Source organism: Camelina sativa, chromosome 13 (assembly GCF_030686135.1).
Source record: "Camelina sativa cultivar CO46 ecotype springtype chromosome 13, ASM3068613v1".
Classification (NCBI taxonomy): domain Eukaryota; kingdom Viridiplantae; phylum Streptophyta; class Magnoliopsida; order Brassicales; family Brassicaceae; genus Camelina; species Camelina sativa.
In genome coordinates, this window is record NC_141892.1 from 14494719 (window position 1) to 14518937 (window position 24219).

Below are 24219 nucleotides of genomic sequence, written 5' to 3' on the forward strand. Positions count from 1 at the left end.
GGCTTAAAAACAAAAAGAGAAAAAGGGTACTTGAGAAGAGAAGAAGACAAAGGGTAGAATTAGGACCATTTGGGATTAGAATGTTAGGATCAAACACTTTGGGTGCCTTTGGGTAGACAAGGTTTTGTTCTTGTATGTGTCTATTAGTTCTTACCTTTAGCCTTCTTCTAAAGCTCAATCTATTTTTATGAGAGAACCTTGACTTAATGAGCCCCACTCTAAAGAGAGACCATCCTTGTCTCTAAACCTTTATTTCCAAGCCAAATGAGTTTAAACATTGCACAATCTGATTCATGTTCTTGCTTAATGAATGTTAAAGGAAATGATTGATCTGAATGCATGTGGATATCTAAGGCTTGAATCAGTAGAGGTTGTGATAGGTCTGTCTAAAGTTTTTAAGTACAGCTCATTCACCTTGCATCATAGTACTAGTAACTTGGACATTGATTCTAGGTAGCTCATTAGTAAGTTGTTAGGTTCTAAGATCCCACTTTCAAACCTCACCTTCCTACTTATGTCTTGTTTATTTGCTTGAGGGCAAGCAAAGACTAAGTTTGGGGGTGTTGATGTCACTATATTTTACCATATTTTAGGCCTTGTTTAGTTCATGTTTTGCATCATATAGAAGTGATTCATTAGCTTTTATCACCATTTCTGTCCAAATATGCACTTAGGATGTTTATAAGCATGTATTGCATACATTTGTGCATTTGGAGTATTATTAGGTATTATGGAGCTCTAAAAGGGTAAGGAAGGACTTGCTGTTATTTCTGGAGCTAAACAAGAGGATAGGGAATATCAGGAAGGTTCGGAAGTCCACTCGACCACAGCACTCGAGCATGCACACGGTCTAGTACTCCATCGGATGAATATATCGAGCTCCTCAAAGATCGATCCGAATGAAGATCTCCCGTTGCGATTCAGCTTCTGCATCCTTCATCAGAGTTGTAGGAAATTGAGTTATGTTTCTAATGCCGGTGGTTTCAAGTCAATCGGAGGTGTTGCGCCAGAGTTATACGAATTTTACGGAACAGATATCATGCCAGATCGAAGACTGAAGCTACTTGACGGACCAACAACTCGACCATGCACTCGACCGAGCACATAGTCGAGCTGACTGCCGCCTCTCTGTTTTGTCCTCTAGCTAACTAGGGCTTCTCTCTCTTTATTATATATATGTGTACTGGCACTTGTGGCCGAAAAGGGGGAGACCCTGGAGACCATGTAGACACCTCATAACCTAGTTTTTGCCATTTTTAGCTTCTTTTACTTTATTGCATCATTTCTTATCTTTTCTCTAGATTTTCACACATTTGTAACCTTGATAACTTTGAATCTATTGAATATTTGCTTTCACTTCTTTGTTCAATATTGTTCATCTTTATCTCATCTTTCTAGTCATGATAGTTTCATTAATTTCTGGGTTTGTGTTCTTCATGATGATTTTTAGATCTTATTAGTGGCTTAGGATCTTAAGGATGGATTAGGCTGGGTAAAGGTTATGGTTGTTTAGATTGGTCAAGCTTGATTGTTATATATCTCTTCTAGATTAGATATGCTCTATGCTATTCTTATACTGAGAGGGTAAGGATAGATCTTAAGCTTCTTAGCATCACACCAATGTCTAAGTTGTTAGATAAGGCTAATGCTAGAGATTATCATGAAGCATGCTAAGAGATTAGATGTTTAAAGTGATTTTTGACATTGATGATCTGGGTTTTAATGCCTGCTTTGATATGTAATAGCTAGTGAGAACTAGGTCTAAGAAGTATCTTGGCTTGATTGTTATTGTCATGAGAATGGATTAACATGTATTAGAAGATCATTGTCTAGAGATAGCTCATTGTTGATTGAGGTTTGTTGACCAATTTAGATAGCCATAGCTTGAGTCCATCCCATGAATCCATCCTTAGGATTTTCTTTGTTTATTGATTTCCCTGTTTAAGTATTGTTAATTGCTTGTTGTTTGCTCTGTTTTCATTATTTGCTCTGTTTCTGTTCATTCGCTTGTCAACTCGACCTCCCACTCGACCATGCACTCGACCGAGTGCTAGGTCGAGCTCCATTTTACTTTCTTGCTTATGCATTGTTCTGTTCATGTTTTCTTCTGCTTATTAGTTAATTCTGCTTAGTCTTGTTTATTGCACTTGTTCTACAGTTTAATTCAGCATTAGTATTGTCTTAAGTTGCCTTAGTTCATTGCATTTCATTATTGTCATTAGGTTGTTAGAAACAAATCAACTTGATATTTGGCTTAACTTGAATGCATTGATCACATCTTGACTGCTTACATATCACACTCTTTATGGATTGACATCCTTTATGCTACAACATCATAAGGGAATTGAAACACCTTGCATTACATTCTGATCATTCATACTTATGTTTGTTTGTTTGATTGCATCATTCATTCATTCATAAGTAGATACTTGAAAAAATCCTTGTTTCAATTGGCGCCGTTGCCATTAGGGTGTTTATATGTTCCAGTCGAGATTTCATTGTTTCAAGATTAAGCTATGTTACTTTTGATTCTATTACTCACCTCGCTCTTGTTCTGGTGTTGTGTTTTCATTCTCAGGTACCACTCGACTAGGCACTCGGCCGAGTACCTCAATGCAAACGGTCGAGTGCTTGTTCGAGCACCTGGTCGAGCACTTGTTCAGAGTCTCAAAGAAACAGAAGAAGAGGTGGAAATGGAACTACAACAGGATCAGATTGAACCTCTAAGGAGAAGGAAGATTGGTGATAGTGATGCTCCCACTACTCATAATCAGAGATATGGGATAGTGCCTCCTCCTGTCCACAACACAACCTTCACAATCAAGACTAGTTTGATCTCAATGGTTCAGAGCAACAGATTTTATGGACTGCCTAGTGAAGACCCCCTTGCACATCTTGATGAGTTTGATAGGCTTTGTAGCCTTACCAATATCAATGGCGTTAGTGAGGATGCCTTGAAGCTGAGGTTGTTTCCTTTTTCTCTAGGAGATAAAGCACATCAGTGGGAGAAGACTCTACATTCTGAAAAATCACCTCTTGGGTTGATTGTAAGAAAGTCTTCCTTGCAAAATACTTCACTAGTTCAAGGACTGCACATTTGAGGAATGCCATTTCAGGCTTTCTCCAACAAAATGGTGAATCTTTCAGTGAAGCATGGGAGCGCTTCAAAGGCTACCAGAGACAATGCCCACATCATGGATTCAACAATGAATATTTATTGTGTACTTTGTATAGAGGTGTTCTTCCCAAGATCAGGATGCTCCTAGACACAGCCTCCAATGGAAGCTTCATGAATAAAGATGTAGATGAAGGTTGGGACTTAGTAGAGAACTTTGCTCAGTCCAATGGCAATTACAGTGAGGAATATGATAGAAGCTTAAGAGAAGGTGTTGCTTATGAGGAAGGGCATATAAAGGAACTACAAGCTTTAGATGAGAAGCTTGAGAAGCTAGATAAACTACTTCTAACCCAACAAAAGCAAGTACCTGTTGTTTGTGATGATGAGAAGTTTATGGTTCAAGTCTATCCTCCACAACAACTCCAACAAGCTCCTGCTCTAGATCAAGAGATGAAGAGTATGCTTCAACAACTGCTACAAGGCCAAGCTATTGGAGATATGGAAAAAAGTACTAAGCTCACAGAGATGAAAAACAAGATAGACTCCACATATGGTGCCCTTAATATCAAGATTGAAGCTTTAACTTGCAGAATCCTTCACCTTGAGAGCAAGAGTGAATCTTCTTCTTCTAGACAACTCAATGGGACATCAATTGACAATCTAAAGGAGTATGCCACTGCCCAAGCTATCTCTCTCAAAGAACTACCTTCAAAGCTCACTGAGGACAGTGACAACCAAGTTGGGGAGAATTTTCTTCAACCAGAGCTGCAGAATGAGAAGAGAACTGAGCTTGAGACACAACTCGACCATACACTCGACCATGCACACGGTCGAGTGCCTGTTCGAGTGGCTGTTCGAGTCATTGCTCAAGAATCTAGCAAGCCGGTTCGGTTCATTCCACCTCCCTATCAACCACCTCTGCCATTTCCAGGACGGTTTAAAGAGCAAATGCTGAAAAAGTACAAGGCTTCTATTGATCAGCAAGAAGTGATGGTCTTGAGTCATGAACCTTTGTTAGAAGATGCTGAAATGAAGGATAAGCCACAAGTGAAAGAGCTTGAGCAGAAGAAGCCAACTATTGATGGACAGACCTTCAGGATTAAAGAGAAAAGTCATGAAACTGAGTCTGAAATCTTTGAAGGTGTGAATGGGGTAAAAAGAGAAAACTCGACCTACTGCTCGGCCTACCACTCGACCGAGCACATTAAGTCACTCGACCGAGTGGTACCAAGTCACCCAAAATGCCCAGACTTCATCCCCAAGCTTCACCAACAACAAGAGCCAAGAAATCCTTCCTCTGATGGTTTGTCTGAGCTTCAAACTGTCAACATTCTGCATGATTCAGTGATGGAGTTAACAACTAAGGATGAGGAGATAAGGGGTAAAATTAAGAAGCTTCATGGTAGAGTGAGAAGTTCCTCTCCAAAGAAAGCAAGACAAGGTCTGAGTATTATTAGCAGACACAGTTCTTTTAACATTGACCCAGGAATAAGAGGAGCAATGCAATCTTTAAGAACAGAGGGGACTTCATCACCTCTCTATAAACCTTCTAAAGCATAAGAAGTATGCAAAGTCAAGCTTAGAGACTTTAAACAAGCTCACTTGGGAGGAAGTCCCAAAGGTATCCTTGTACATATTGGTTTTAAGTTTCTTGTTATTTTGATCTTGTTTTCTTTAGTGTTATGGTTGGTCAGGTAGCATGGAGGTCCTTTAAGCACTTGGTGGATATCAAATGAATCCCACCCTCAGCCCATCCCAAGTAATACTCCAACTCTCTTTGTCTATACAATTGCATTTCTTGTTTTTATGTTGTTTCTTGATTCTTAAATCCTTTTCCAAATTTTTCTTACACAAGGGACTGTGTAATTTAAGTTTGGGGGAGGGTTTGAGATGACATTTGATGTTGTGTTTTGTTTTCTTATTTCAAATTTTTAGCATAATCATGTTAGTACTTGTATTTCATCTATGGCATAGAAAAACCTAAAAATTTGAAAATTTTTGCAAAAATCTTTACAAAAAAAAGAGTGTTCATGTAGTTTGCATTGCATATTAGGATCTTGTTAATATGTTTCATGTAGGACTGTTTCATATTTGCATTAGGGATCTATGATGAGTTCAGCCTTTTTAACTTGTTTAAATTAGCTAGACTAGGATCAATGCCCAAGTTAATAGTACTTTGATGCTAGTTGAGTGAGCTAGAAACATAAGATTGAACCAAGCCTTGAATTCCTATATTGCATTTTGGTCTAAATGGAAGCATGTTGTGATTTGATGTCATTTCCTACTTATAAGAACCTAATATTGAGTTGTAATTATCTGGTTGTGCATTGTTTTAAACTCATGGATACCATACACATATTTGGATCATCTTTTTCCTTTTTACCACTCTTGTTGATCCAAATAGCTGATTTCACTTTTAAATCAGTTTCTCCTACCCTTAACCAACCCTTCTTTCAAGCCATGTTTATTCTTGAGTGTGTGAGGCCATTTTGGAATTGAGCTTGGTAGAAAGTGTTAGGTTTGAGCTGACAAGAGTAAAGCCTTGTGTAGTTCTAGTTTGCAATTTTCAAACTAGATAGGACTAGGTGGTTTAATTGTTGGGTTTGGGACTTGGTTGTTTTGAAAAAAGAAAAGAAAAGAAAAGAAAAAAAAAAGAAAGAAAAGGTTAGAGTCTTTAGGAGGGGAATGTGTTTAAGAGAATTTAAGCTTTAGTGAAAGAATGGGAAGTATAAAGATTGTTGAAGATGGTTCTAACCAAAGAAAAGAAAGAAAGAAAAGAAGAGTCTAGCAAAAAGCTTTTATGTCTTAAAGATTAAGAAGAAAAGGGAACCATATCAATTAGAAAGAAGTCCCCATTCCACTAGTTGATTCAAATAAGAAACCTCTCCTAAGGCTTAAAAACAAAAAGAGAAAAAGGGTACTTGAGAAGAGAAGAAGACAAAGGGTAGAATTAGGACCATTTGGGATTAGAATGTTAGGATCAAACACTTTGGGTGCCTTTGGGTAGACAAGGTTTTGTTCTTGTATGTGTCTATTAGTTCTTACCTTTAGCCTTCTTCTAAAGCTCAATCTATTTTTATGAGAGAACCTTGACTTAATGAGCCCCACTCTAAAGAGAGACCATCCTTGTCTCTAAACCTTTATTTCCAAGCCAAATGAGTTTAAACATTGCACAATCTGATTCATGTTCTTGCTTAATGAATGTTAAAGGAAATGATTGATCTGAATGCATGTGGATATCTAAGGCTTGAATCAGTAGAGGTTGTGATAGGTCTGTCTAAAGTTTTTAAGTACAGCTCATTCACCTTGCATCATAGTACTAGTAACTTGGACATTGATTCTAGGTAGCTCATTAGTAAGTTGTTAGGTTCTAAGATCCCACTTTCAAACCTCACCTTCCTACTTATGTCTTGTTTATTTGCTTGAGGGCAAGCAAAGACTAAGTTTGGGGGTGTTGATGTCACTATATTTTACCATATTTTAGGCCTTGTTTAGTTCATGTTTTGCATCATATAGAAGTGATTCATTAGCTTTTATCACCATTTCTGTCCAAATATGCACTTAGGATGTTTATAAGCATGTATTGCATACATTTGTGCATTTGGAGTATTATTAGGTATTATGGAGCTCTAAAAGGGTAAGGAAGGACTTGCTGTTATTTCTGGAGCTAAACAAGAGGATAGGGAATATCAGGAAGGTTCGGAAGTCCACTCGACCACAGCACTCGAGCATGCACACGGTCGAGTACTCCATCGGATGAATATATCGAGCTCCTCAAAGATCGATCCGAATGAAGATCTCCCGTTGCGATTCAGCTTCTGCATCCTTCATGAGAGTTGTAGGAAATTGAGTTATGTTTCTAATGCCGGTAGTTTCAAGTCAATCGGAGGTGTTGCGCCAGAGTTATACGGATTTTACGGAACAGATATCATGCCAGATCGAAGACTGAAGCTACTTGACGGACCAACAACTCGACCATGCACTCGACCGAGCACATAGTCGAGCTGACTGCCGCCTCTCTGTTTTGTCCTCTAGCTAACTAGGGCTTCTCTCTCTTTATTATATATATGTGTACTGGCACTTGTGGCCGAAAAGGGGGAGACCCTGGAGACCATGTAGACACCTCATAACCTAGTTTTTGCCATTTTTAGCTTCTTTTACTTTATTGCATCATTTCTTATTTTTTCTCTAGATTTTCACACATTTGTAACCTTGATAACTTTGAATCTATTGAATATTTGCTTTCACTTCTTTGTTCAATATTGTTCATCTTTATCTCATCTTTCTAGTCATGATAGTTTCATTAATTTCTGGGTTTGTGTTCTTCATGATGATTTTTAGATCTTATTAGTGGCTTAGGATCTTAAGGATGGATTAGGCTGGGTAAAGGTTATGGTTGTTTAGATTGGTCAAGCTTGATTGTTATATATCTCTTCTAGATTAGATATGCTCTATGCTATTCTTATACTGAGAGGGTAAGGATAGATCTTAAGCTTCTTAGCATCACACCAATGTCTAAGTTGTTAGATAAGGCTAATGCTAGAGATTATCATGAAGCATGCTAAGAGATTAGATGTTTAAAGTGATTTTTGACATTGATGATCTGGGTTTTAATGCCTGCTTTGATATGTAATAGCTAGTGAGAACTAGGTCTAAGAAGTATCTTGGCTTGATTGTTATTGTCATGAGAATGGATTAACATGTATTAGAAGATCATTGTCTAGAGATAGCTCATTGTTGATTGAGGTTTGTTGACCAATTTAGATAGCCATAGCTTGAGTCCATCCCATGAATCCATCCTTAGGATTTTCTTTGTTTATTGATTTCCCTGTTTAAGTATTGTTAATTGCTTGTTGTTTGCTCTGTTTTCATTATTTGCTCTGTTTCTGTTCATTCGCTTGTCAACTCGACCTCCCACTCGACCATGCACTCGACCGAGTGCTAGGTCGAGCTCCATTTTACTTTCTTGCTTATGCATTGTTCTGTTCATGTTTTCTTCTGCTTATTAGTTAATTCTGCTTAGTCTTGTTTATTGCACTTGTTCTACAGTTTAATTCAGCATTAGTATTGTCTTAAGTTGCCTTAGTTCATTGCATTTCATTATTGTCATTAGGTTGTTAGAAACAAATCAACTTGATATTTGGCTTAACTTGAATGCATTGATCACATCTTGACTGCTTACATATCACACTCTTTATGGATTGGCATCCTTTATGCTACAACATCATAAGGGAATTGAAACACCTTGCATTACATTCTGATCATTCATACTTATGTTTGTTTGTTTGATTGCATCATTCATTCATTCATAAGTAGATACTTGAAAAAATCCTTGTTTCATCCTCTCCCATCTTCAGGTTGATCTTCCCGTTCCTCACATCTATTATTGCCCCCGCGGTGGCCAAAAATGGTCATCCTAATATAAGCAGATCCCTTGGTTCCACATCCATTTCCAAAACCACGAAGTCGGTTGGTACGTCTACTGATCCTACCTTGACTGGTAGGTCTTCCAACACTCCACTTGGCAACCTTGTAATTCGGTCTGCTAGAATTAGTTGTATGTCGGTGGGTTTGAACTTCTCGAACCCAAGGCGTTTGGCTAACTGATGCCCCCAAATCGCAGAGACATCTTTTGAACTTCAAAGGACCAATCGAGCAAGGTAATGTGAACGACCCCGGATCGCTCAGTTTCTTAGGTGAAACAGTCCTTTGGATTATAGCACTACACTCGTGATTGAGTATGACCATTCCTTGGACTTGCTTGATCCGTTCCAACACCGCATCCTTCAGGAATTTCTGGTAGGGAGGTATCAGGGTGAAAGCGTCCATTAGATGCATACGGAGCTCGAGTTCCTTCATCTGTTTATCGAACAATGCCTTGTACTTCTCAAGAAGTTCTTTGCTAAACCGTCCAGGAAATGGGAAGGGTGGCTTGTAAGTTGGGGGGATGAATCATCTCTCTTTCTTTTTCTCTCCTCCTGGCTTATCTGTAGGTGGTGGGATTACAAGAATGTCAACCCGATCATCAGCCCGGGTGGAGTGATCAGGTAAAGGATCGGGTTGCGTTGTAGGATGGTTTGGTGGGTTAGGAGTGGGCAGCTCACGGAGATCCTTCCCATCTAAATAATTGCTGTCCACAGGAATAGTAGGTGGTGCCTGCCGAGGTGGTAAGTTGCGTCCACTCCGAAGTGCTATCGCCAGCGCAGACTCCTGACTCTTTGAAGTTGAAGCTGATTTATCTGTGAGCAGCTGAATGCGAGGGTAAAGCATCAAATATGTTGTGTAGTTGCTGATAGTTGGTCGATAACTATCTCGCGAGTTCATCGAATCGTGTATTGATTTGCACCGCCTCGGTTTTTTGTGTGGACAAGACTTGGTGCATCATCGAGATCAGCTCGAGGGATGAGGGATTGTAAGGAATGTTTGGGTGGAGATACTGATTATTGGTGACGTAGGCATTGTTCCCTACGTTGTGACCTCCGTGGTTGTTGATGTGATTCACTTCTGCCATCCAAGAACTCTCCCCATCTTGTTGCAGAAACTGCTCTTCCTCTGAGATGGCATGGACATGCTGCTGCTGGCTTAGGAGTTTATCCAACTTGTTATTTAGGGCTTTCATATCCCTCTTGTATTTGACATCTTCCTCTCCTGTAGATCGCATAGTACGATCATACTCATCATTATAATGCCCGTCAAACTATGCCAAGTTCTCCACTAGGTCCCAACCTTCATCAACATCCTTGTTGAGGAAATTACCATTGCTTGCGGTGTCCAGCAACATCCGTATCTTGGGAACCACTCTTCTGTAAAGTGTACTCAGCAATGAAGCATTGCTGAAGCCATGATGAGCACATCTGGTAGTGTATCCCTTGAAACGTTCCCAAGCTTCACTGAACGCCTCGTTGTTCTTCTGAACAAAGCTGGAAATGTCATTTCGTAGCCTTGCGGTTCTGGAGTTGGAGAACAATTTGGCTAGAAACGCCTTCTTGCATTCCTCCCAGGTGGTGATGGACTCCTTGGGGAGTGATTTCTCCCAGATGTGTGCTTTGTCTCCCAAACAGAATGGGAAAAGCCGGAGTTTGAATCCATCCTCACTAACTCTATTTATCTTGGTTAGGCTACAGAGCCTATCAAAATCATCTAGATGATCCAACGGGTCCACCATTGGCAATCCATGAAACTTGTTGTTTTGTATCATCTGGATGAGACTACTCTTGATCTCAAAGTTGTTGTTCTGGACAGCAGGTGGCACAATGCCATGTCTTTGAGTATGAGTAGATGGAGCATCTCCTGCTCCTATATTGGTCCTTGCTTGAGGAGCTGGTGGACCGTTTTGATTGTTCATTGTCTCCTCAATGGTTGCTGGTTGCGGTTGTTGAACTTGTTATTGTCGAAGTAATCGTGGTCTGTTGATGTTGTCGATGAATGGACTCAGGTTGTGGTTACCCTTGGATCGTGTTTGCATGCACAAGTAGGTGACCGCGTGTGTACACGAGGGTCAACCTGATCCAGGTGAACGAGTGACAGGTCGGGTTGGTTCTCGGGTTGTACCTGAGATTCAAAACAAACAAACACGAAAGCAAACACGTCAGATGCCGAACCAATATAGATAAAAGAACTTTATCTAGCAAGTGCTGAAATCCTAAACGTAGCAAAATTAAATTCAACCAAATGGCAACGACGCCAAATTGATAACAAGATTTTCACCTAGGGTATCAATTCCCTATGCAGTTGTAGTACAAAGGATTATCAATCCAAATGGTTGTTTATGCTAGCAGGAAGGATGCAATCAGGACAATGCATGTTAAGCCAGGCAAAAGATGGTTTTGGTCTAACAATCCTAGAATGAATAAAGAAAGAATATAAGCAAGAAACCACACGACCTAAGTAACTCGATGCAAGCATTCGAGTACATGATCGGGTGGGATGTTCGAGTAAGCAAGTAAGGTATGAACAACTCGAGGTGTTACTCGAAGCAGGTGATCATGTACCTGTTTGGGTAATGGGTCGAGTGATGAATGAAAATGCAAACAATCTAAATACGAAAGCTCCTAAGGATGGGGTAATCGAATCCTAAGTGTTCCTGACCAATACAGATGTCTTACATGCCTCAAGCAAATATTCCTTAGACAATGAATCTCTAAAATCTTGTTAAAACACTCTCGTGATAGAAACAATCAACCTTAATCACTTCCCTACCCAACTCTCGTTGGAGAAACATGATCAAGCAGGCAATGAGAACCGATTCATTATTGTCAATAAACCCCTTACTTATCTAATCTCTTAGGCTAAGTGAGTAAATCTCTAGCATTGGTTGATTCAAGCATTTCATCTATGGATGCTAAAAACATGTAAATTAGAGAGTTATCATGTGTAGATGAAATGTTTGAATCAATCAATGCTAGAGATTTACTCACTTAGCCTAAGAGATTAGATGAGTAAGGGGTTTATTGACAATAATAGATCGGTTTGTATTGCTTTCTTGGTCATGTTTCTCCAACGAGAGTTGGGTAGAGAAGTGATTAAGGTTGATTGTTTCTATCACGAGAGTGTTTTAACAAGATTTTAGAGATTCATTGTCTAGGGAATATTTGCTTGAGGCATGTAAGACATCCATATTGGTCAGGAACACTTAGGAGTCGATTACCCCATCCTTAGGAGCTTTCGTATTTAGATTGTTTGCATTTTTATTCATCACTCGATCCCTTACCCGAACAGGTACACGATCACCTTCTTCGAGTATACCTTCGAGCTGTTCTTGTTTATCTTGTTCACTCGATCACCCCACCCGATCATGTACTCGAATGCTTGCATCGAGTGCTTAGGTCGTGTGATTCTTGTCCATTTGCTTTCTCTTGTTTATTTTAGGATTGTTAAATCAAACTCAACTATTGCTTGGCTTGACTTGCATAGTTCTGATAATATCTTATCTGCTAGCATAACAACCATTTGGATTGATAACCCTTTGTACTACAACTGCATAGGGAATTGATACCCAAGGTGAAAATCCTACTATCAATTTGCCGCCGTTGCCATTTGGTTGAATTTGATTTGCTACGTTTAGGATTTCAGCACTTGCTAGATAAATTTCTTTTATCTATATTGGTTCGGCATCTAACTTGTTTGCTTTCGTGTTTGTTTGTTTTGAATCTCAGGTACAACCCGAGCACCCACCCGACCCGTCACTCGATCACCTGGATCGCGTTGACCCTCGTGTACTCACTCGGTCAACTGTTTGTGAATGCAAACACGATCCAAAGGTAGCCCACACTTGAGTCTTTTCATCGACAGCATCGACTGACCTAGGCTACTACGTCAACAACAAGTCCAGCAACCACAACCAACAACAATTGAGGAAGCGATGAATAATCAGAATGGTCCACCAGCTCCTCAAGAGAGGACCCACATAGGAGCAGGATATGCTCCACCTACTCACACTCAAAGGACATGGCATTGCGCCACCTGCTGTCCAGAACAACAACTTTGAGATCAAGAGTAGTCTCATCCAGATGATACAAAGCAACAAATTTCACGGATTGCCAATGGAGGACCCGTTGGATCATCTAGATGAGTTTGATAGGCTCTGTAGCCTAACCAAGATAAATGGAGTTAGTGAAGATGAATTCAAGCTCCAGTTTTTCCCATTCTCAATGGGAGACAAAGCACACATCTGGGAGGAATCACTCCCCAAGGAGTCCATCACCACCTGGGAGGCATGCAAGAAGGCGTTTCTAACCAAATTATTCTCCAACTCCAGAACTGCAAGTCTGCGAAATGATATCTCCAGCTTTGTTCAAAAAAACAATGAAACGTTCAGTGAAGCTTGGGAACGTTTCAAGGGATACACTACCTGATGCTCTCATCATGGTTTCAGTAATGCTTCATTGCTAAGTACACTATACCGAGGATTGGTCCCAAAGATACGGATGTTGCTGGACACCGCAAGCAATGGAAACTTCCTCAACAAGGATGTCGATGAAGGTTGGGATCTCGTTGAGAACTTAGCTCAATCTAATGGCCATTACAATGAAGAGTACGATCGCACTGTGCGATCTACCTTAGAGGAAGATGACAAGTACAAGAGGGACATGAAAGCCCTAAATAACAAGTTAGATAAGCTCCTAAGCCAGCAACAGCATGTCCATGCCATCTCAGAGGAAGAGCAGTTTCTGCAACAAGATGGGGAGAATGCTCAGCTAGAAGATGTGAACTAAATCAACAACCAAGGAGGGTACAACAAGGGGTACAACAACTACAAACCAAACCCGAACATGTCCTACCACAACCCCAACGTTGCTAATCCTCAAGACCATGTCTACCCATCCAGAGTCCACGGGAACCAAGGTCAGCAAAAGCCTTTTGTTCAATACAATCAAGGCTATGCTCCTAAGCAACAGTACTATGGCAACTACCAACCAATTGCACCACCTGGATTCCAACCACAACAAGGCCCGCAGAACCAATCCCAAGAAGCTGATTTACGCAGACTGATTCAACAAATGATCCAGAGTCAAGCATCGACTGCAATGGACAATGCCAAACATTTTGCCGAGATTAGCAACAAGATCAATTCTGGATACAACGACTTGACTGCTAAGTATGAATCTCTCAACACCTAGCTGAGATACCTCGAGGGCCACCACAACAACCAACCACCTCCAAAGATCAACCAGCTTCCAGGTAAAGTTGTTCAGAACCCAAAGGATTAGGCCACCGCTCAAGCCATTTTCCTTGATGATGATTATGAGGACTACCTCACTGAGGAAAGCGATGTTCAAGATAGGGAGGCTATGGATCATTATAGGATGAATGAATATCAGTACTACATGTCCGATTATGAACCCGAGCCTTCACCCGAGGAGAGTGATCGTGTTGACGATCGAACAATGGTTCAAGAATCATAATCTGGAGAACTACCCGACGCTGAACCCGATGACACACCCGATGGTGGTAATCGGATGATACATCGAGTAGATGTTCAGATGGCAGACCAACGTCAATTGCTTGAAGCAGCAGAAGAGAAATTAGAGAAAAGGTTCAATGCTGCTCTTGACATCCAATTAGAGGCGCTTGCAGAGCGTATGGCCAAGCGAAAAGATCCACCTCCTAAGTTCTTGCCACCACACAAACTTCGAGAGGAAATCATCAAGGAGACAGCTCAGCTAGAGATTGAAGTTAAGGAAGTTGTCAAAGAAATTGGGAATGCAATATTGAGGAGTGGAGTGTGCTTAGATCGTGAGCTACGAATCGAGGAGAAATTAGAGGATCCTGGTTCTTTCACTCTGCCATGTTCAATAGGCCTTAGGATTTTAACAATTGCTTGTGCGATTTGGGAGCTTCAATCAGCATCATGCTGCTATCGGTCGCTAACAAGATGGGGTTCAGCAGTTTTAAACCGAGTAGTCTGTATTTGGTTCTAGCTGATAGAACAATCAAACATCCGATTGGGATCCTGGAAAATTTGCCTCTCAAAATTGGAAGGGTGTAAGTCCCTACTGATTTTATGATCCTTGATAAGGATAATGAACCAGACGATCCACTGATCCTAGAGAGACCATTCTTAGCAACATTAGGAGCAATGATTGAGGTTAAACAAGGCAAGATCAGGATTGAGCATGGGGAGCATTTCAAGATGGAGTTTGATGTCAAGAAAGGAATTAAAAGGCCAACCATTGACGGTCAAGCTTTTTTCACTAAGACAAAGCAGAGAAAAGTCAAGCATCTTGAAGAAGTCAACATTACATTTGATGTGGAACCTGGACAAAACTTGAAAAACCAATTAAATCAACCTGCTACAGAGGAGAGGATTCCAGAACCTCTCCCTACCGATACCCATGCTTAAAGAGCATGAAGAGTCAAGCTTAGTGACTTTAAACAAGCTCACTTGGGAGGAAGTTCCAAAGATATATTTTTATTTTTATTTTCTTTTAATTTTACTTATTGTCTTACTTTGCATTATTTTCGATTTTTACAGAAAAAAATAAAAAAATAAAAAAACAAAATAAATAAATAAAAGGAAGAAAGAGAAATTTTGGGGAACCCGAGGCTCTACCTAAATCCGTACCCGACACGCCTGGTCGTGTTCCCCATCGAGTGGCGAGTGGAGTCTGAATTCCACAAAACCCTAGCCCACTCTCGGTGAAGCCCAAGAAGCCAACCCTCCCTATTTAAGGAGCCTCAACCTCACAACTCCATAACTCCCTAAGTTTTCTCTAAACCCTAAACTCTTTGTCTTCCAAACTTCTTCTCTCTCTCTAGAAATTGAGTTTTCTTTGTTTTTGTAGACTAACCCTACTAAGCTCGGCTTATTCTCTGTTCTAAAGTTCAAGTATCCACCAATGGCACCTAAGGTGAAGACCTACCAAAAGAAGGGGAGCAGATCAACCTCCGCTGCTGCTAGAACCGGAGGCGATGCCGCCGAAACTCACGATTCACAAGGAAGGGGAGACGTTCCACATTCCCAACCATTCACTGGACGTTTCGCATCCCCAACTCGATGCTTAACCCGATCCGCCACTCGAGAGGATGCTCGAGCAACCGATCGTGTAGATACCCGTGTTCTCTGTCCCGATCCTGTAGCTGTCGCAGTCCGCCGATCTCCTCGACGTAGGGACCTGTCTACGTCCGAGAGAACTGTTACCGATCCTATGGAGGTCAATTCTGATGCCAGTGGAGGAGAACCAGAGGAGATCCAAACCTCGCGGTTAAGGAGCAAAGCCGCGGTTAAGGAGCAAAGCCGCGGTTGCATGAGGGAAGAGACCAGCCTCTTAAAGGGCTTAGAAGGTAGCCGAGAGAGCAGCTGAGGAAGAGGATCGGGATTCAGAGGAGGAGAGCCATGACCAAGAAGGAGCAGAGAGAACGCACACGCCAGGCTTCGCGGAGGCTGAAGCAGAAAGAGGTGGAGACTCCGGCCAAGATTTTCAAGGTCCTCTGCAAGATGAGCTTTGTAGGAACCAGTTTCCCTCACCGTGAAACAATGAAGCAGTTGGGAATCGCAAGAGATGTGGAGTTCCTGTTCGACATGTGCCACCTGGGCAAGATGATGCGAGCCAAACTCGAGGCTTATGAGGAGGAGACGGTACATTTCCTCTCCACACTACGATTGCACTATTTTGAAGACCACCCGACCCTACTACCCGATGGGGGGATCGGGTTCATCATCTTCTCCGTGTGCAACAAGTATTACCGGCTTACATTCAAGGAGATAAAGAAGCTGTACGGTTTCAAGGCTGGGACCGGAGAGAACATGGAGGTGAGCAAGGAAGAAATGAAGTCCTTATGGCTGAAAATAGGTGATAAGCTCCCTTACAAGTCCACAAGCTCAAAGTCAGCTCAAATAAGGAGCCCCGTTTTGAGACAATGCTATGGATGGGACCCCGCTAGTTGGAGATGTTGCGGACACTAGTATGGTATTTGTGCTGCTCGATCAATTCCTTTACCTCAAGTCATGGGCTATGAAAACTGAGAGGAGGGATGGAGATGGAGAGATCTCCATTGGAGGATTGGTCACACCAATCTTGGTAGCCTGCGATGTGCCCTTGAAGGGAGTGATACATGAGCCGAGGTGGCTAGACATCGACTACCTCACACTGGCGAGATTCTTGGCTTATGAGAGGCCAAATGATATGTTCTTATTCAAGTTCGTCCATCCAGCTGCAGGGGCAGCTCAAATGATCCTACCCAACGTCGTGTGTACCAACGTCCGGCTAGGGAACAACATAGACTTCACACCACCTTTGGAGGAGCTGTACAATCCGAAGGAGGAATCTGAAGCTGAGGGAGAGCAAGCAGAGCAAGGACAGGGGGACAACTCGGATGAGTATGATTTTGAGGAGTATGTGTGCTCTCAAAAGCAACCTGTTGGGGTGAGGGAAGCTCACAAGAGGATCGGCTAGCTGAAAAGGATGAACAAGTTCCTAGCCAAGAAGGTAAAAGACCTCATTGGCTCAGTGAAGGTAATGGAAGGACAGATCAAGGAGCTGCAAGATAAGGCAAGTTGTGCCTCAACTCCCACATGGATGGGGAGGAGCGGACCATTAGGAGGAATGCAAAGATTAGAACCTCCAGAGCCCCACAGGGCATCCTCCTACGAGCCCCAAGCAGAGGAGGGTGTCACGAGACCCGAAAGATCGCGGAGAAGCCACTCAGACGCCTATCTGATGCCCGACACGATGGGTTACACGATGCCTTATTTGATGCACCCTTCGAGCACCCATACAGGTGAGTACTCAGGGCCTTACCCTCCGCCTTACCAAATGTCGTATCAGATACCCTACTCGATGCACCCTGTAAGCGGCTAGACGGGTGACCATTCCGGACCTCTCCCACCATACCCGATGCCATACCCGATGAGCTACGCGACCACTTACCCGATCAACCCCTCGGATGCTGGTCCGAGTATGTCGTCCATGCGCATAACCGAGCTCTCTGACGAGCGAATCCTGGCGCCTGCTGAAGCCGGCGACGACCCTGGCTACACGTTGGCAAGTATGGAGGCTGCTACAACCTCCTTCTTCACCAACCCATGAGGTACCACATTCATCCACCTTTGTAAATAACATTGCATTTAGTTTTATTTCATTTTGTGTGATTCTTGGAACCTTTTTCTGACTTATATTTACATACGGACTGTGTAATTTAAGTTTGGGGGAGGGTCCTAGAATGTATATAACATTGTGTTTTATTTTCTTATTTCAATTTTTTGCATACTAGTTTCATTCATTTGAGTCTGAATCTATTTGCATAAAAAACCCTAAAAATTTGAAAAATCTAAAATAAAAAATAAAAAAAAGTGTTCATGTAGTTGCATTTTCATATTAGGATTGAGTCTAGATTGTTTTATATAGGATTGTTGCATATGCATCTTAGGGGAAAATGATTAAAAGCATCTTGTTTAATGCCAAACCTTAGGATTGAAGCTACAGCCCTTATTCACAGTTCATTGTTGCTAGATCAATCTTTGGAAAAAAATGAAAAATATATGTTTAAAGCCTTGCATCTTTTGAAAGCTTGCTTGAACGTTGCATCATCTCTATATTATTGGACTTAACCTGAACTTAAATTGTCTTGCTTATGGAATTTGAATACTTGCTCATGGTAACTCTGAAATCGGGTTAACACACCATTTTTACCAATCTTTTCGTTTAACCCGATTCATTTTTCCTACCCTTGAACCCAAACCTTTCTTTCAAACCTTGTATTGAATCGTTGAGTGAGGCGTTTTCATTGTGCTATAGGTTGTGAAACCTTGAGAGTATTGAGAACGACAAAGAACTGGCTCTTGATTTAGCTATTAGGATCAGTTTAGAAAGATAGGTGGTTAGCATGATCATTTGGGGTTGGGTTGAGGAAAAAAAGAGAGATTAAAGAAGAAAGTCCCTAAGATTCGATTCAAGTAGTTCTAAGTCTCTAAGTAAAAAAAAAAAAGTAAAAAAGATCTTGCTATAGTTTCCTAGAAAAGAAAGAAAAAATCTGGGAATATTGTTAGGAGCTTAGCAAAGAAAGAAAAAGAAAAGAAAGAGAGCTAAATGTTTAAAGTTTAGGCCTGAGGGATTATAAAAAAAAAAAAAAAAAAAAAAAGAGAAAGAGTTAAAATCAAGGATATGGGTAGTTTTATTCTATGGGGTTTGATAAAAAGAAAAAGGTTAATGAGAAAAGGGTTAGATTATCAAGAGTTAAGCTTTGTATGCCCTAATTGTTCTCAATCTTAGATAGTTTTCACAACTCTTTAGCACTCTTTCTTTTGAGAGTAAGCCACCTAAAGAAATTTCTTAAAACTACTCTACCAAAAGCCTTACCCATGAAACCGATTGAGCTTGATTCACCTTCCATTTGCAAGAATTCGTCAAACACTTTAATGAATGTGAAAGAGATGTTCTTTGGAATTGCAAATCCTTGCTGTTAGTTGGAGGTTAAACTAAATCGATGCATGGTGATAAGCATAGAAATTTTTATGTAAGTATGTTGATTGATTTTAGCACCATTAAACTATCTTTAATGACTATAGCTTGAATCCTTCGCTTAGCTCCAAAGGTTATGAGTCCCATTTTTAACATCTTCCTCCTACTTCCTTGCTAGAGGACTAGCAAGATTTAAGTTTGAGGGTCTGACAACTCTCTAATTTACATGTTTTAAGCATTTTTTTTCTCCATATTTTGCATTGTTTTTACCCTAACCTTAGCATTTTTAGGTCATTTACTGTAGGAATCCACATTTAGGCCATTTAGGGTGTTGCATTCTTGTTTTGCATATTTTGGATGAAAACAGATGCTTAAGAGCCAAAAATGGGGAGAAACAAGGTCAAACCCGATCATGTACCCGAAAGAGCTATGGAACAGGAAGAACAGCCCGAACACCAACCCGATCGAGGAGGATCTAAGAACAGAAAGAACAATCCGAGAGCCTACCCAAAGAGCAACCCGAGCACATCCTCGTGCACCCCATCGAGCAGACCCTCGGGCAGGACTTGGAAGCTAGGGTTAATGGGTTTCCATATATAAACCCCCCTCTTCTTCCACTCGCCCTAGCACGCCACAGACCCTTAGAAGAGAGAGAGAGAGCTTCTAGGAGAGATCGAGAGCTTCTGAGAGAGATCGAGAGCGACTCAAAACTCTTTTCCACTTTTGTTAGGATTTCTTTTTTTTTCTTTTTGCATTTTCTCTTAGATTTCTACTCTAAAATCTTCTACTCTACTTCTATTTTTAATATAATGCAATTTTTGTTTATCTATGGTTTTAAGTTTCCTGCAATGAGATATGAGAAGTGTAGTAAAGTTTCTAGGGGATGAGATAGACGATTTTGTGTTCTTGATCGGTTAGGATGTCTTAGCTTTGATATTTGTGTTTTATAAATTCCCTTCTAGATTAGTGTTCTTAATGCTATCAACAGACCGAGAGGTTGAGATTAGATCAAAGGCGTTTTATCACCGAGAGGTGTAGATGAAATGCTTGAATCAATCAATGCTAGAGATTTACTCACTTAGCCTAAGAGATTAGATGAGTAAGAGGTTTATTGACAATAATGGATCGGTTTGTATTGCCTATTTGGTCATGTTTCTCCAACGAGAGTTGGGAAGGGAAGTGATTAAGGTTAATTGTTTCCATCACGAGAGTGTTTTAACAAGATTTTAGAGATTCATTGTCTATGGAATATCTGCTTGAGGCATGTAGGACATCCATATTGGTCAGGAACACTTAGGAGTCGATTACCCCATCCTTAGGAGCTTTCGTATTTAGATTGTTTGCATTTTTATTCATCACTCGATCCCTTACCCGAACAGGTACACGATCACCTGCTTCGAGTATACCTTCGAGCTGTTCTTGTTTATCTTGTTCACTCGATCACCCCACCCGATCATGTACTCGAATGCTTGCATCGAGTGCTTAGATCGTGTGGTTCTTGTTCATTTGGTTTCTTTTGTTTATTTTAGGATTGTTAGATCAAACCCAACTATTGCTTGGCTTGACTTGCATAGTTCTGATCATATATTATTTGCTAGCATAAAAACCATTTGGATTGATAACCCTTTGTACTACAACTGCATAGGGAAGCATAGGGAATTGATACCCTGGGTGAAAATCCTACTATCAACTCAATACAGAAGCCTTTGAGAGGTTTCCTTGGGGTCGAGTAAGTTTCAAGCGACTAATAGATTCTATAAAAGCCGTGTCCTATGAGAACACATCATATGTGGTTCATGGATGTGCACATGTTCTGTTGATATGGGCTTTTGAGAGTGTGAGAGAATTAGGAAAAGAATATGGGAGTAAAAACGAAGGTGATTTTGTGCCCTTACTTAGATGGGATGCAGGCCGTACCAGGGGATGTATAGGTGACTTTTTATACTCAGAGATGGAAAAGAAGAAGGTATACTTTATTTTAGATGTAAACCCTAGGATGTGGCTAACATAAAATCGAAAAGGCCAGCAGTTGATATTAATATACGTCCAGCAATCCAACATAAATCCATAACAACAATAAGGCCCACTGAAGCCCAAATTTATATTGGGCATGTTTTTCGATTGTGTCCAATAGTGTTACACTTAGAACAAGCATGCCTTTTCCTGGGGCGACAATTTTCCATAGCAACTTCCAGAGGATGCTTGATGCGTGACATCTTCGGTCGACCTGACTGTGTCCTAACAAATGGTGGCTTGCAACGTTTGGTAGAGACAACGTCCGGAACTGTAGCGTATGTATCCCTTGGCAAAATGGACTTCTCATAACCGTGATATAAGTAATCTGAGCAGAAGTATGGGTGACACTTTGAAATCCTTGACACCTTTACCGTTGTAGCTGCAGCCAATGCGTGTTCACAAGGAATCTTCTCCACGTTAAAGTGACAACAGGTGCACTTGTTCTGTGAAAGGTTGACAAGGTGTACAGTCGATCCACTCCTAACTTCGTAATGATGCGGATCAATCTCTTGCACCTTCATCACATTAGCTTTCTCTAAACGATCATGTATACAAACAATAATTCCTTACATTTATTTACAAAAAAAACAAATGTTAATTCACACAACAAACATTTACCAACCTGAAGCAGTTTCTCGACTGCGGTTGTGAGTGTTGTAGGCATGGCTGCAGCTACTTTTCGCCGAACAGCAAGCCACCTTGTCAACATTGACCTTATATAGTCTAGTAGTTCTACAATTGGGAACTTTCTAGCTTGGTTTAAAAATCGATTAATTGAATCAACGATGTTGCTAGTCGTGAAATTGTACCTCCCACCAGGAAAATGCACTCGAGTCCACATACTAACATCAGCACGTACAAGGTAAGCGTGAAGCTCTGGATTCAATGCACCGATTTGTTTGAAGTACATGTTAAAGGCTTTAAGACGGAAAGCACTTGCTGCTTTCTTTACAAGTCCAAATGATTCACTACCTCTAAATTTAAGTTTGTACAGATGATATGTGCAGATACCACGACTAGCAAGCGGGTAGACAGACTTGATGGCTTTCCCTATTGATTTATGTCTATCTGATATTATAGCCAAGGCTTCATCAACTGGGATAACACGACTTAATTGTCGATAGAACCACTCCCAAGCTTTATCATTCTCACTATCAACTACAGCAAAAGCTAGTGGGAATATATTGAAATTTCCATCTTGAGTAGTTGCAAGTACAAGCATACCTTGATATTGTCCTTTCAAGAAAGTCCCATCGACAACATTAATTTTCTCATAAAAGGAAACCCAGCTATGCTTGCCCCAAAAGCTATGAAAACATATTTAAATCTGTCTTCAGAATCTACTTCCAACTTTGGGTGTGTTCCAGGATTTGCTTTACGGATCCTATACAAGTATGTGGGTAAATTTTCATACCCATGTTTTGCTGTACCCCGAACTAATTGTCTAGCACATAGAAGAGTTCGACGTGCCTTCTAGTAGTCAACCTACAACCACGAGTTATGCAATTAGTGGATCTGAAAACGGGTGAAGATAACAGACACACTTAGTTGAACGCATCAACACATTAACAAACTTACCGTTAGACCAAACCTCAAATTTAAAGCTTTGGCCACATGCATTGGTCTCACACCGTGTCCAACACCACCCACAAATTCCTTATACAAATGGCCCAATATATCTGGAGTTGCTTGACGTGCACGAGCAGAACGTTATGTGACTGAGCAAGAATGCTCATCTACATATAATCGAATATGAAGAATAGGGGAATCTCCAATAGTACTAGCTCTTATACATCAATGACATCCTTCGACCCAACAATTAACAATATACAGTGCAGGATTTTATCGATCCACGTCAAAATCGAATTTTTAGAGAACATATACTATCTTCACTCTACTCTCCAATGCTTCTCGTGAGTCATATTTCTGACCAACTGCTACATCAACACCACCAACTTCTATAAGGATTGAATCTTTAACATAGGTAGAACTCTTTGCGCGCAAAGGTGCCCTTCTCCTATTTCTCCTCCCAAATTCAACCTTTACATCCTCTATTGTCTCCTCTTCGATGTTTGAAAACTTAGAATACAAACAATAGTCTTCATCCCTGGAGCTAGCTCCGTCACTATCCTCAGAACAGTCAAATCTGAATTCATCGTCCTCTTCTTTGATTTTTATTTCATTGCAAGCCTCTGTTCTATCCTCTTCCTCTTCATTCGACATCGTTTCGTCTCTCCTTGACTTAGGTCTTTTCTTCTCCTCCATTTTCTCTTCCAACCTACTCGCCGCCTTCCCAACTACCTTCCTCTTGTAGTAATCCTCACTTTTTGTTTCTCTCTTACTCTAATATACTCCGCAGGACCCTAATCGATCCACACTTTCTATTCCTTCGGTAACATCGAGCTCAACGCATAGAAGCTCCGATTTACAAACTCTAAGAAATCCTTCAAACTGTCGATGATTGCAAACAAAAACAGGAGGTGTATCAGCTGCCATTATTTGTGACGTCCTTGAAAACTTATAACTTAAATGAACAGCAAACATCGCTCTCTCCGACCCAAAATACTCGTAGACCATGGAAATGAAATCTTCAAATACTGTTTTCTTGCTCGCCATTAGCACCCTCGAACCTCTTCTCTCGTCAACACAAAACTCCCACCCCTTCTTGATTAAAACCCACTTTCCACAAACTACGGAAATAACCTCCATTCTGTAGCAAATTTATAAAACGAGATTTGTAAAGGATAAGGGGATATCGAACGAGATCTGTAGAACCAGAGCCAACATATAATGTATACAGACCATCCTAAGAGTAGAAGAGAACCAGAGCTGGCAGTTCTTCAAGTAATTGCGGCTACTACAACAGTGTGTCTGAAAAGAGATATCAACAGTATACCCTAAAACAACAATAGTGTTAATCTGTCAAACCAAATAACTCTATCACGTCTATATGCCTAACTCTACTTAACTTTTGTTATTTCGGTAACAAATATGTCTACCACTTCATTAGCTCGTAACTCTATCGTTTTTAATTATGTCTATCCATATTGAAAAATCTACCATATAAATCTATCTAAGATGATATGTCTGCCATAATGCCCATATAAATCTCTCAAACATATCTACCACCCGACAAAAACGAATTATATTTGTCACCACTGAAGTAATATCTCTATCAAATTTTAA

At 40.7% G+C, this 24219-nt stretch overlaps 1 protein-coding gene and 3 non-coding genes across 4 annotated transcripts; 1 reads left to right on the forward strand and 3 right to left on the reverse strand.

Moving 5' to 3' along the window:
* Positions 1-3095: 3095 nt before the first annotated feature.
* On the reverse strand, positions 3096-3201 carry LOC147929561 (small nucleolar RNA R71). Its single transcript, XR_015579051.1, has one exon. It is a non-coding gene; the product is annotated as a small nucleolar RNA R71 (small nucleolar RNA).
* A 6753-nt stretch (positions 3202-9954) lies between these two features.
* On the forward strand, positions 9955-10061 carry LOC147929562 (small nucleolar RNA R71). Its single transcript, XR_015579058.1, has one exon. It is a non-coding gene; the product is annotated as a small nucleolar RNA R71 (small nucleolar RNA).
* A 2821-nt stretch (positions 10062-12882) lies between these two features.
* Positions 12883-12989, reverse strand: LOC147929563 (small nucleolar RNA R71). Its single transcript, XR_015579033.1, has one exon. It is a non-coding gene; the product is annotated as a small nucleolar RNA R71 (small nucleolar RNA).
* Positions 12990-21116: 8127 nt separating this feature from the next.
* Positions 21117-22255, reverse strand: LOC147929564 (uncharacterized). The gene is made up of 2 exons (XM_087480659.1): positions 21652-22255; positions 21117-21568 (listed from the first exon to the last, which is right to left on the reverse strand). The coding sequence occupies exons 1-2, from the start codon at positions 22253-22255 to the stop codon at positions 21117-21119; spliced, it is 1056 nt and encodes a 351-aa protein (XP_087336785.1).
* Between the last annotated feature and the right edge of the window lie 1964 nt (positions 22256-24219).